The 13,630-nt window shown below is 49.2% G+C and overlaps 1 protein-coding gene across 1 annotated transcript in view; it reads left to right on the top strand.

Moving 5' to 3' along the window:
* slc9a7 (solute carrier family 9 member 7) overlaps positions 1 to 13,630 on the top strand; it is a 28,357-nt gene that overhangs the window by 5,384 nt on the left and 9,343 nt on the right. Inside the window, exons 7-12 of the mRNA XM_056276072.1 lie at positions 83 to 224; positions 384 to 489; positions 886 to 974; positions 1,898 to 2,011; positions 2,812 to 2,923; positions 3,027 to 3,180. Of these exons, the coding sequence (XP_056132047.1) occupies positions 83 to 224; positions 384 to 489; positions 886 to 974; positions 1,898 to 2,011; positions 2,812 to 2,923; positions 3,027 to 3,180 (717 nt within the window). The remainder of the gene's footprint in view (positions 1 to 82; positions 225 to 383; positions 490 to 885; positions 975 to 1,897; positions 2,012 to 2,811; positions 2,924 to 3,026; positions 3,181 to 13,630) is intronic.

The raw sequence follows: 13,630 nt of genomic DNA, 5'->3' as shown, positions 1-13,630 counted from the left end.
CTCCCTCTACTGGACCTTTTGTAGACATCCCTACTAGGTTGAAAACCACAATATTGTTAATAATACTTTTTCTATATTTCAGGTCTATTGTGGCCTACCAGCCCAGTGGAGCAAACACACACATGTTCGATGCCTCAGCTTTTTTCAAGTCTGTGGGTGTTTTCTTGGGCATTTTCAGCGGCTCCTTTGCCATGGGTGCAGTCACTGGAGTTGTCACTGCCCTCATATCCTTCCCTGGTACATGCCTTGACCTGAACATGATCTGTAAAAACAACGGTTTTGAAAATCACAGTATGAAGCTAACATGCAGTTTGGCTATGTTTTGGGATGGGACTTGGTAATGGTTGATCTGTATCTTGGTTTTTCTTTAACTTTACTCTCACGTCACCAAGTTCACCAAGCTGCACTGCTTCCCACTGTTGGAGACAGCCCTCTTCTTCCTCATGTCCTGGAGTACCTTCCTATTGGCCGAAGCCTGCGGGTTTACAGGTGAGAGGGCCAAGGGTTTGGGACGTCAGTCGATTGCAATCTGCATTCAGCATACAAGCCTTCATGTTCAGATATTGCTGCATGACAGAATTGTAGGCTGTTCAAATGAGAAGTTGCAAATCCTCCTCACACGATTTTCTGCATCTGTAGTGAAGAAAATCTGACGGGGACTTGAATACATATTAGCCTCTAGATATGCTGCACATGAAATTAACATAATACATAGTGGCAAAGTAACAGTAGGAAGACAAGCTAGTCTTTAGCTATCTTGTGTTTCCATAACTGGTTATATGCTGGGAAAAATGTTTTAGTGTGTGTGTCCCAATGATAAAACCTGCACCATTCATTCTGGGTGTTGAAATCAGTACATTCAAATGTGCTTGTGTGTTGTCATAGGTGTCGTGGCTGTTCTGTTCTGTGGCATCACACAGGCTCACTACACTTACAACAACCTCTCGGAAGAGTCCACGAAGCGCACCAAACAGGTAGTACACAGATAAATGCTCATCCACTTTCTCTATTAGGCCCCTTAGCCCCATTCTCAAACTGCTCTATCTCTGGTCATATGAAAAGTGCACTTGCTGCTAGTGCCAGCTGGCCCCAATGGTCAGCCTGCTGTGACCTTAATCAGGGCAGTCTGAGGACATCCCTGCTGTCATGGCTGGTTTGTTTTCCCCAGAGAAGGAGAATTTAGATAAGCGACAGACATCATGCTGTGTGAGGTAATTTGTGGTTAAAGTATCCTGGCAGGCCTATGTTATTTTAAGAGAGTAGCAAATATGTATGCAACAACTCACTAATGTAGTGCATTGGTGTAGTTAATGTGGCCTATACATAGTGCAGGAGGGTGGAAGAGGTGTATGTGAAAGTGTTTTTAATTTTGTAAAGTTATGCTGAGAATGAGATTATTTTGTTTTTGCTGTTGGCTGTGTTATACTGCTTGTTAAATAGTACCTCTTGCACCCTGGGCTCTCCTTCTCGGCTCAGAAAGCTGCAGTATGAGTTGGATGCAATCAGCTCTGTAATCATCATGGTGCCCAGGGAACCTGCGTCTCTGTCAGCCTGTGGAAACTGGAAATAACCCCCAACAATCAAAGCTTTATCTGGACTCTGAGGGAAAAGATGGGGAGCTTAATTCATAGCCAGGCAACCTTTTTAGAAATGCAATGGGGGAAAGCTAGACTTCAATCCTCACACTTGAAAAGGAGAAAAAGCAAAAAGTTCATGATTTAATTTGCATTGATGTCTTTTTGGACTTGATTAAGCCTATGGAGGAATTTGTATATAAACAGGCTGTAAATCCATGGGGGATATTGTTTGTTTGTGTCTTTGGTTTTAATTTTTTGGGGAATTGAGATCTTTTTTAAATGTGATATTTTTGTATATATAACTCTTATTCCCTGTTTAGCTCTTCGAGGTCCTGCACTTTCTGGCTGAGAATTTCATCTTCTCCTACATGGGCTTGGCTCTTTTTACATTCCAGAACCACATTTTCAGCCCTATCTTCATTGTAGGGGCTTTTGTATCCTTATGATGTACAAAAACATGTATTGTTTAACTTGTAAATTCAGTTAACCCTCTTCTCTCCGTTGTTGATAACATGATAGTTCGGACTGCCCTGATATTCCAGTCCAGGCAGTAGCTCTGGCATGTCCCACCCTGCTGGACTGGCAATGAATTTAGCACTTAAGCCTGAAGTCAAGGTCTCTTTAAATCTTCTGCATCGAATCTCTGTTCTGTATAACTTCATTTTGCTGAATGCAAGAAGAAATAATGGGGGCTATGCAGGAAGGAAGCTGGCATTTTGCTGAACGCTGCTTACTTTATTTAACACAACACCATGGCTAATCGGACAATCCTGGTATGGCACCACTTCCCACTAGCAGTGTACCAGTTTCAGTGAGCCTGATTCATTGTTCCCTTTTTGGTGCAAGTCAAAATCTGTAAGGACTTCCCTTTTCAGTGGCTTAAAGCCACAGTCCAAAAAATTGTCTTTTCAAGCAGTTCACCATCTTGATTAGATTTTGGGTTCCTCTCCTAAGTACTAACTGAGAAAGATATATGAAAATGCAATGTCTTATTGGCTTCCCCCACCTCCTGGGACACTCCTGGTCTTCTCTCCTCTGGCCCAACGAGCAATGCTCTCCCCACCTGCCAAAACAGCACTGGGAGAAGTTTGTACTAGTTCACACTCAAATCTTTGTAATTTACCTTCTAGTGCTGACTGTAAATGGTAGCCAGCACTCATGAATCCTCCCTTAGCAGTGGGTACTCTACCAACTACTGCCCTACTCCAATCCTTGACCGAGCCTCGTTTGTCAGATTGCCATCTTTATTGGAAGAGCGTCCAACATTTATCCACTCTCCTTCCTTCTCAACCTTGGCCGCAGGCACAAGATTAAAGGAAACTTCCAGCACATGATGATGTTTGCAGGTATGTGAGAATGGGTTGTTTCAATACATGAATGTGTAATGATGTAAACCTGGGGATGGCTGGGTGGTTTTCGAGATGTAATGATGGGTATGAAATTCTACAGGCCTGCGTGGGGCAATGGCGTTTGCCCTGGCCATTCGGGATACGGCCACATATGCCCGCCAGATGATGTTCACCACAACGTTGCTAATTGTCTTCTTCACTGTCTGGGTGTTTGGTGGTGGGACCACTCCCATGCTGTCATGGCTGCACATCAGGTAACATGAAACATAAAATCTATTTCTCTCTGACCATTAAAGGAAACAATCATGATTTTCAACTTTATCTCTCTATATATATATATATACATATTGTAGGGATAATGCTCCAATAGTAGCCATACTACTGATAAAGTCCTCTTGAGTGTCTCTGAAATGCTGCTGAATTTGTGCGGAAAAGGCAAATCCATGAGTCGTCGTCGTTCTATGGCATTCGCAAGGCCAGCTGTATGTAGTGTTGTTGTTTGCCTTTTCTTAAATGATGTAACTTATTTCAACATGGTCAACCAAAGGTAGTGGTAAACCAGGAAGTAAAGGTTGATGGACAGTGACGTCGCTGGCCGACACGATTTTATTGGTGTTTCAGAGACGCATAGAAGACTGCTCAGCACTATGGCTGCTGATGGATTGTCATTCTGTGATTCCTTTAATATCGCTGTTGTCCCTTAACAACCCAAGCTCTTCTTTCTCTTCCATCTTACACCTAACTTGCGGGACATATGCACTGATAACATTCATCATCACACCTTTGATTTCCAGTTTCACACTCATCACTTTGTCTGATACTCTCTTCACCTCCAACACACCCTTGACACACTCTTTCTTCAGGATTACCCCTACCCTAATTCTTCTCCTATCCGCACCATGGTAGAAGAGATTGAACCCACCTCTGATGCCCCTGGCTTACTACTCCCTTTCCACTTGGTCTCTTGCACGCACAGTATATCTACTTTCCTTCTCTCCATCATATCAGCCAGCTCTCTCCCTTTACCAGTCGTAGTGCCAACATTCAAAGTTCTGACTCTCACCTCCACATTCCTACCCTTCCTCCTCTCCTGCTAGCTCTGAACATGCCCCCCCCCCTTCTCCTTCATCCAACAGTAGCATAGTTTCCACCGACACCCTGCTGGCTCATAGTAACGGTGGCAGTCATTGGTAACCCGGGCCTCGGCCGATCCGATATAGAAATCTGATTTATGATCTGCATATTTGATTTGACAAAGGTTTTATGCCAAATGCTCTTCCTGACGCAACCCTCCTCATGGGTCCCATTGGGACCAGCACTAAGAATGCACTGGCTTGTGCATCCTCAGTGGCTGGGTTGTTGTCCTTTAACACATACACAGTTTAAAGAGTTGATTTAGAAAAACAAACAAACGTGCATATATGTGTCCTTGCACCAGTATAAGCAAACAAACATAACTGTAAACTACTCCACCATGGTCTTTCCTGCCTGTTGGTGATGACCAGGAGATGGGGCAAGAGATCTCCACTGCTGCTGACCTCATGAACTTTTTGAGACTTGGTGTATTTGACAATTACTCCCCCATCCTTCACCACAGGGACAGCCCTACCATTGAATACTGTAGCAATGCCTTTTAAAATAGGGATCCTGTGGCGGACACTAGGGGCTATGCCTCTCACCCAGCAGGACTGTGAGCTGGGGGCGTGGTTTACGTTCCCGGGCTCGCCGGGGCAGGGTTGTTCCTGCTGCAGTTGGTTTTTGGAGTTGAGGAATAAACATCAAACTCGGCTTGGTCTCATGTGTTTTTCCTCATTCTTGCCACATTGGTGACCCCGAATTGAACATGTTTGGAGCAGAAGATGTGTGTGAATCCACTTCGGCCACGCCGCCCCAACTCTCTCAGCCGGCCGTTCTCGCCGCGGCTGTGAAGCTCCCAGAGTTCTGGCAGAGCGACCCGGCCTCGTGGTTCCAGCATGTCGAGGCGCTGTTCCACCTGCGTGGAATCTCCGCGGACGACTCCAGATACTATCTGGTCGTCGCTGCGCTGGATCAGCAGTCCACACGCCGGGCCATGCAGCTGTTGCGCGCCCCTCCGCAACACGATAAATACGTCGCCCTCAAACATCTTCTGCTCCGGAGGTACAGTCTAGCTACCGCAGAGAGGGCAGATAGAATCATTTCCCTATCCGGTTTGGGCGACGGGACGGCTGTGGATCTCATGGACAATATGCAGTCGCTGCTAGGCTTAGACGAAGGTGGGTTCCTTTTCCCGCACGTTTTCTTGCGCCAGCTCCCGTCTCCTGTGCGCGCGGCTTTGACTAACTCCCCGTGTCTGGCCGCTCGTGACTGCCGAGGTTTGGCTGAGGAGGCCGATCGGGTCCTGCTAGACGGTTCTCTGTGCAGAGTGTGGCATCGGAGCCTCTGCAGCCGACGTCGGAGGACGCGGACCCGGCAGTGGTGGCTGGAGTGACTGCCCGGAGACGGCGCGGGAGAGGCCTCTGTTTCTTCCACCAGCGGTTCGGCGGCAAGGCGAGGCGCTGCGTCCCTCCGTGCACGTTTGAGACGGCGGGAAACTCCAGGGCCAGCGCTCAGTAGCAGCTGTGGGCGCTGGCGGACGTAGTGAGCTGCTCTTCATTAAGGACACGATGTCAGGAAGACGGTTTCTGGTGGACTCAGGCTCGCAAAAGAGCCTACTCCCTCCTGCTAAGACAGACAGGTCGGCCGAAGGCGGCGGCCCACAGTTAAGGGCATCTAACGGTTCGTCCATTGCGACGTTTGGCACAAGGTTGGTGACTGTTTGCTTCCACGGGCGCCATTTTGAGTGGGACTTTGTAGTGGCCGCCATTACTGTTCCTATTATCAGCGCGGATTTTCTGTGTGCTAATGGTCTGCTGGTTGATGTTGCAAACCGCCGTTTAATTGATGCTGTGTCTTTCGCCACTGTTCCGTGCGAGACAAGGGGAGCCGGGCCGTTAACACACGCTAACTTTTTAGCATTAGGGGATGTTTTTCAGCGCTTGCTGGCGGATTTTCCATCGGTGACTACACCTGCCTTTTCCACCGCGGTTACTAAACACGGGGTAGAACATTTCATTCCCACTCTGGGACCGCCAGTTTTTGCGCGCGCGCGGCGCCTCGACGCGGTAAAATTGGCTATAGCCAAGGAGGAGTTCGCCATCATGGAGCGTCTGGGTATAGTGAGGCGTTCCAACAGCCCGTGGGCCTCGCCGCTTCACATGGTGCCCAAGGCGGATGGGTCGTGGCGGCCTTGCGGCGATTTTCGCCGCCTGAACAACGTCACCGCCAATGACCGCTATCCCATCCCACACATACAGGACTTTTCCATACGCCTGGCAGGTACCACTATTTTCTCTAAGGTGGACCTGGTGCGCGGCTATCATCAGGTTCCCGTGCGCGCAGAGGACGTGCCCAAGACCGCAGTGATCACCCCGTTTGGGCTTTTCGAATTCATGCGCATGCCTTTTGGCTTGAAGGGGGCAGCGCAAACCTTTCAGAGGCTGATGGACTCGGTGTTGCGTGACCTTGATTTCGTGTTCGTTTATCTCGACGACATATTAGTGACCAGTCCGTCAGCTGACGAGCACCTGGCGCACCTGAAACAGGTTTTCCGTCGTCTGGACGAACACGGCCTGATAGTCAACCCGGCCAAGTGTCAGTTTGGACTGCCGGTGATTGACTTCTTGGGTCACCGCATTTCGCCGCAAGGCGCGGTCCCGTTGCCTTCTAAGGTGTAAGCGGTGGCGGAATTTCCCCGCCCAGTCTCTGTTAAGGCATTGCAGGAATTCTTGGGAATGGTGAATTTCTATAACCGTTTCCTCCCTCGCGCTGCCCACCTCCTTCAGCCACTTTACGAAGCCCTGCGGCTTAAGAAGGCTAACGACCCTGTCGACTGGACTCCCGAACAGGTCCAGGCTTTTGACGGAGCTAAGTGCGCCCTGGCTAACGCTGCCCTCCTCGCCCATCCCACACCCACGGCGTCCATAGCTTTAACAACCGATGCGTCTGACATAGCCGTGGGGGCTGTGGTTGAACAGCGTGTGGCGAATGCGTGGCAGCCACTCGCATTTTTTAGCCGCAAACTGCGAGATAGCGAGCGCAAGTACAGCGTTTTTGACCGGGAGTTGCTGGCACTGCACCTTGCAACCCGGCATTTCCGCTTCCTGCTGGAGGGTCGCCCATTCACGGCTTATGTGGATCATAAGCCGCTGACTTTTGCCATGTCCAAGGTGACTGAGCCGTGGTCTGCTCGTCAACAGCGCCACCTAGCGGCGATCTCCGAGTTCACAACGGACATTCAGCATGTGGCCGGGAAGTCCAGCCCTGTTGCTGATTGTCTGTCGCGTGTGCTTGTGTGTCCTGTGCACCTCGGTGTGGATTTCTCCGCTATGGCTGCCGACCAGCCCAGTGACCCTGACGTCCTTGCCCTTAGGTCAACGCGTAACGGTCTCAAGCTAGAGGACGCTGTGATGCAGGAAGGCAGTCCTGCCCTCCTCTGCGATGTCTCCACCGGCCGTCCCCGCCCCGTTGTTCCAGTGGCCTGGCGCCGTCGAGTTTTCGATTCGATTCACTCCCTCTCGCACCCTGGAGTTTGGGCATCGGTGAAGTTGGTCGGTTCCAAGTTCGTCTGGCCTGGCCTCCGCAAGGACGTCAAGGGGTGGGCAGCTGCATGTGTCGCGTGCCAGCGCGCTAAGGTCCACCAGCACACTAAGTCGCCCCTCGAACCGTTTCTGATCCCGGCCAGACGTTTCGACCACGTGCATGTGGACCTGGTGGGCCCTCTACCTTCTTCACAGGGTTTTACGCACCTGCTCACAATGGTAGATCGGACCACCAGGTGGCCAGAGGCTGTCCCTCTATCCTCCACAACATCCTCGGATGTTGCACGTGCTTTTCTTTCCTCCTGGGTCGCCCGTTTCGGCACTCCGTCAGATATCACCTCAGACAGGGGCCCCAAGTTCATGTCAGAGCTCTGGTCGGCACTTGCGCGATCCTTGGGTGTGCAGGTACACCGCACTACCGCGTATCACCCTCAGGCTAACGGGTTGTGAGAACGTTTTCACCGGTCGCTCAAGGCAGTGCTGCGCGCTGCACTCTCGGATGGTAACTGGGTGGATCGTTTACCTTGGGTTATGCTCGGGTTGCGTTCCGCTCCTAAGGAGGACCTTGACGCGTCACCCGCTGAGCTGGTGCTCGGTCAGCCACTCCGCGTCCCTGGGGAATTTTTGCCTGGGAGTTCCGCTCCTCGACCCCGTCCGGCCGTTTATCCTTTTTTGTCTGACAGCACTCGGGTTCCAGGCCCCGTTCACCACTGTTTTCCGCGGTCGTTCGTGCCTGCGGAGCTCATGTCGGCTCGTTTTGTTTTTGTACGGCATGATGCTCACCGCTCGCCCCTCCAACCCCCATACGATGGCCCATTTCGGGTTCTCGAGACGGGTCCTAAGGGTTTTGTGCTAGATATGGGTAGGCGTAGGGAGCGTGTCACGCTTGATAGGCTTAAACCGGCACACAGGGTGGCAGGCGAAGTTGTGTTTCCGGCCCAGGTTCCCCGTCGGGGTCGTCCTCCTTCCAGAACCCCGGCAGTGTCTTCACGGGTTCAGCGTTCTGCTTCTCAGCCGGCTTTGGACTGTGTTTCACCTACTGTTTCGGCTGAGGGACGGCGCAGCCATTATGGCAGGCTGCTTAAGCCTCCAGTGAGACACTAAGTTTCTTTCCAGGAGTCCCTTCTGGGTGTTCGGGGGGGGGGCTGTGTGGCGGACACTAGGGGCTATGCCTCTCACCCAGCAGGACTGTGAGCTGGGGGCGTGGTTTACGTTCCCGGGCTCGCCGGGGCAGGGTTGTTCCTGCTGCAGTTGGTTTTTGGAGTTGAGGAATAAACATCAAACTCGCCTTGGTCTCATGTGTTTTTCCTCATTCCTGCCACAATCCCTCCTGAGCGCACCAAATCCCCAGTCAAGTCAACTGTGAAATAATTGTCTTTATCTCAGCCACCATTGCATGAGCTGTCTCCTTGGGTGTAGATGTACGTAACTCAGTGCAGTGTTATTATCCGCTGGTCGAACTTGCTCATTAAGAGCGTCGTTAAAATGAATATCTGTCTGCCTGGAGTTCGGCCTCCCCCGTTTTGGTTTGAGCAGGACGTGTTCAGAACCGACATTTATCACGTTAAAGCAGATTATGGGCTCATGGTGTGTATGACAGCGGCTGTCTGGGCTAAAGGGCTCAGTTAAATATGAGTAGTGCCGCCTCAGACTGAGCAGCATCTATTGTTCCTAGGGGACTTAAGAGGGTTGCCAAAATCTCCCCTTGCAGTCGTTGCCATGGTAACCGGGACATGTAGGGCACAACAGGCAGACGGTGCCCAGCTCGTCTGTGATCCCTGTGATGATCCTCAGCGTGTTAACCCGAGGATGTATACTAGGGCTGGGGCCACTGGGCAACAATTCGATATAACCATTCATCATTTTTCAGTGGCATTGTATCGGGGTGAAATTCAGATTTTGTCACATCGTGAAAGATGCTAAGATTTTTGTTGGGAGTGACGAAGAAGGACAGAATTAGGAACAAATATATTAGGGGGACAGCTCAGGTTGGACAGTTTGGGGACAAAGCAAGAGAGGCAAGATTGAGATGGTTTGGACATATGTGGAGGAGAGATGCTGGGTATATTGGGAGAAGGATGCTGAATATGGAGCTGTCAGGGAAGAGGAAAAGAGGAAGGCCAAAGGGGAGGTTTATGGATGTGGTGAGGGAGGACGTGCAGGTGGCTGGCGTGACACAGGAAGATCTAGAGGGCAGGAAGAGATGGAAACGGGTGATCCGCTGTGGCAGCCCCTAACGGAAGCAGCCGAAAGAAGAAGTATTAAGAGAGCGGTGTCCTGCGCTCAATTTCATCGATCCAATCTGAAAAGAAATAGTTGGTGTTATGGGGAGGGGTAACTGGAGGTAGGGGAAAGGGGATGAGTGTATATGTGCGTTTGGGAAGTTGCAGTGGTGCAGTAAATTTAAACTAAGTGGAGGAAAGCCATCCAGGGAGCAGGGAGGAAGAGCTTTGCTTCCTGAATAATTATGTGCTTCACTGGTATTGCAGTGCACACTGGTTCAGAGAGGAGCTACTTATTCATCCCTCAGCTCAAAAGCATTGAGATTTAGATCTACCTGGACAATTTAAATCAGGTGATTAAGATGTGAGTAGGTGATTATAAGGTGACAATTTGGGCCACTATGTGTAGTGATCTTTGCTGAAAGGAGGCTGAAGATAACTATAAAATTCTACTCTTAGGGCGTCCGGGTAGCGTAGTGGTCTATTCCGCTGCCTACCAACATGGGGATCCCGATTCGAATCCCCGTGTTACCTCCAGCTTGGTCGGGCGTCCCTACAGACACAATTGGCCATGTCTGCGAGTGGGAAGCCGGATGTGGGTCTGTGTCCTGGTTGCTGCACTAGCGCCTCCTCTGGTAGGTTGGGGCACCTGTTCCGGGGGGGAGGGGGAACTGGGGGGAATAGCGGGATCCTCCCATGTGCTACGTCCCCCTGGTGAAACTCTTCACTGTCAGGTGAAAAGAAGCGGCTGGTGACTCCACGTATCGGAAGAGGCATGTGGTAGTCTGCAGCCCTCCCCGGATTGGCAGAGGGGGCGAAGCAGCGCTGGCTCGGAAGAGTGGGGTAATTAGCCTAAGCAAATTGGGGAGAGAAAAAAAATCCTCAAAAAAATTCTACTCTAGACAGTTGGTGTCTTTTTTATTTTTTTCATGCAGTATGCAGTTTTCTTTTGTTAGATTGCCTTGTTTGATTAGATCTGAATTTTTATAAATGGAAGAATTGGGAGTGTTTAGCTACTTCGTCCCTCTTTGGTTTTTTCTTAATCCCATGAATATTCGTGGCAGTGGCTATCCCTTAAAAAACGTGACTCGTATTTGACCCAGGCCGTTTCCAAATGCTATTTTCAATGTTTTTCCGACACGTTGAGTTGTTACTACTGTTTGCGTCAACTACCATTTGTGTCTGTGTTTAACTATTCAACTGTCATCAGTCACCCAATGCCCGGGGTATAAATGCTCTATATAAATAGTCTCATTCCTAAATCACCAGTTGGCTGCTTTTTGTACATCTGTCTAGATGCTCGTAGTGATTGTACTCGGCTGTGCGAAAGGACAGAAAGCAGTGTTTCATTTTGGATGAAAGATGAGCGTTGGGGATTGAGCCAAATGATGTAATCCCTATCTGTGTCCTGTGGATAAATACCTAAGTGGTTGGAGCTTGGTGTTGAGTGGTGATGGACACACTTGTCACAACAGCGTCCATCTAATCCATCCAATGACAATTTGTAGAGTGAAATCCCCAACCCAGTCCTCAAGGACCCCCTATCCGGGAGATTTTCTTTGCAACCCTGAATAGGTACCTGTTTGTAGTTATGCAACCAGTCAGCAATGAATTATATCAGATTTTGCACACCTTGCATAATTAAGTGCTATGAGATGATTGGCTGAGTAAGTACAAGCAGGACTACCTATGCAGGGTTACAATGAAAATCTGCAGGATAGGGGTTCCTTGAGGACTGGGTTGGGAAACACTGAGGGGTTTGTTTTCTTGGAGGGTTAACAAAACATTCATAATGTAATGCAGGTAGAGCAGCAGTCAATAGCCACTACAGTATGTAGATTTAACAAACAGCTTTTATTTTCTCAGTGTACCTTCACAAACTGCATGGATGAACACATCTGTTTTAGCTCTTCCTTTTCCAACCAATGCGTTTCAACTTTGCAACACCCACTGATCTATGACAGAGTTGGAGACAGCACAGCGCTACAGAACCGACGGCAACATCACGGGTACCAGTACATCAGGTGTTGTATGTGAATTTGTGCTAAAAACATTTTCTCCTGTACACGGTGGCGGGGTAGTGCGTGGTTTCCTACGAAGCCATCATTTCACTGTTTTCACTGTCCCCTTCACTTCTATGGTGCTGGAAGAGGGCGACTTGGAGGCCTGTTGCAACCGAGGGAATGGCTGAGCGAATGCCCAGGATTTCACTGATCTCTGCAGTTACTGAAAGATTTCTATTCCAGTTCACCATGTGATTTGAAAAGGCACTGTGGGGAGGAAAAGATGTAATGCATGTGGGGTTTGTATTTGTTTTTAAGACCCATGAAGCGCTACTACTGTGGTTAACCCATATTTTTAGATGCAGGGTTGGGATTGGTGAGCGGTGTATCAAAATGGGCCCTGAAACTATTTTGGAGGAATAGCTGGTGGTTTTTAAGAGGAGAATTGTAATCTGGAAATTGTCGCAACACAATGAATTACCAGTAATATGTGATAGAATAGTTACAATGGTGTTGGCTTTGTAGGATTACTCTCCTCAACCAACAAAACTCATTTGGATCTCGCATAGAAAAAATACTTTTGGAAAAGTCTGTGCTTAGAAGAATTAGGGTAAACTCGCTGGAGAGGAGGTGTCGCACCAACAAAAGTTGGCCAGTTAGAAGTGTTGCTACTACTGGAGTTACCATAGCATGTCAGAGTGCTTCTTCAAGTTGTTTTTTTTTTCTTTTTTTTCTGGCCCTTTAGATGGCCAACATGGGGAATTTGTGTGACAGCCTGGACCTTTTATTTTCCTCTTTGTGTTTCTATGGACCGTCCCCTAGATTTTCACACAGTAGTGTGAAGGATAAATCACACACTGTGTTCTCTGGAAGCTGCTCCACAGACCAGTGTGAACTGATCTGAAAAGCACAGGCAAGATGGGAAGGATGCAATGTAATAAAACGCACGCACACACACGCATACTGTATAAAACCTCAGAAAGCAGCCACTTGAGGGGAACATTAATGGGTTTTATGAGGGAAAAGCAATGTTTTTTGAATCAGAGTTGGGATTGGAGGTAGTTGAGTGACTTTAAGGTAGAAGGATGTACGCATAAATGCATATGGTAGATGTGTGTGCATGCATGCGTGCATTTATGCCCGGTCTTCCTTATCAGAGGAGACTTGCGCTGGCCTGCACACCTCTTTTTCCATGACTTTCTTCTGTAATTTTGTCAGTGAACCATAGTCTTGTCATTCCTCCTAAATTCTTAATGTGGCAGCCCCAGCATGCTTTGCCCCTCTTTGTTTTGCCAGGTCCTCTGACCGCCATACAACTTAGTTTCCCTGAGGAGACACACACACACACACATTCCCCTTTCTCGCCCCCCTCCTTCCCTCCGCTGTGAGTCCTCTGACCGCCGTACAACTTAGTCTCCCCGAGGAGACACACACACACACACACATTCCCCTTTCTCGCCCCCCTCCTTTCCTCCGCTGTGAGACACGTGGACATTGGGTTGTAGAGAACGGGTCCTCGGGGGCTCCCTCCTCATGATGGGGGAGATAGTGAGTGTCATTCAGAGCCTTTTTAGTCTCCTCCTTCTCTGGCCAGTGGGCTGGAAACTGGGAAGAAATGTGCTCTGTTTTCGGCTGCCTGTTCACTCAAAAAAAGCTAGTTTCTCTGCGTTGTTACTGTGGAAAAGTACGTTTAAAGGAGGTATGATAATGCTTATACGCAATGGAGTTTTGTGTGAGATAACTCAGGCTGCTTTATAATGGTTAAAACTGCCATAGTCCCAACAGCAGGTTGGAGTTTCGGCACGAAAGGCTGCACTCTTGTTCTTTGGCCTCTGTCCATATGGACTTGTGTAAGAATTA

This window comes from Lampris incognitus, chromosome 3, assembly GCF_029633865.1.
Source record: "Lampris incognitus isolate fLamInc1 chromosome 3, fLamInc1.hap2, whole genome shotgun sequence".
Classification (NCBI taxonomy): Eukaryota; Metazoa; Chordata; class Actinopteri; order Lampriformes; family Lampridae; genus Lampris; species Lampris incognitus.
Note: the sequence above shows the minus strand (reverse complement) of the source record. Positions and strands in the feature narration are given on the sequence as shown.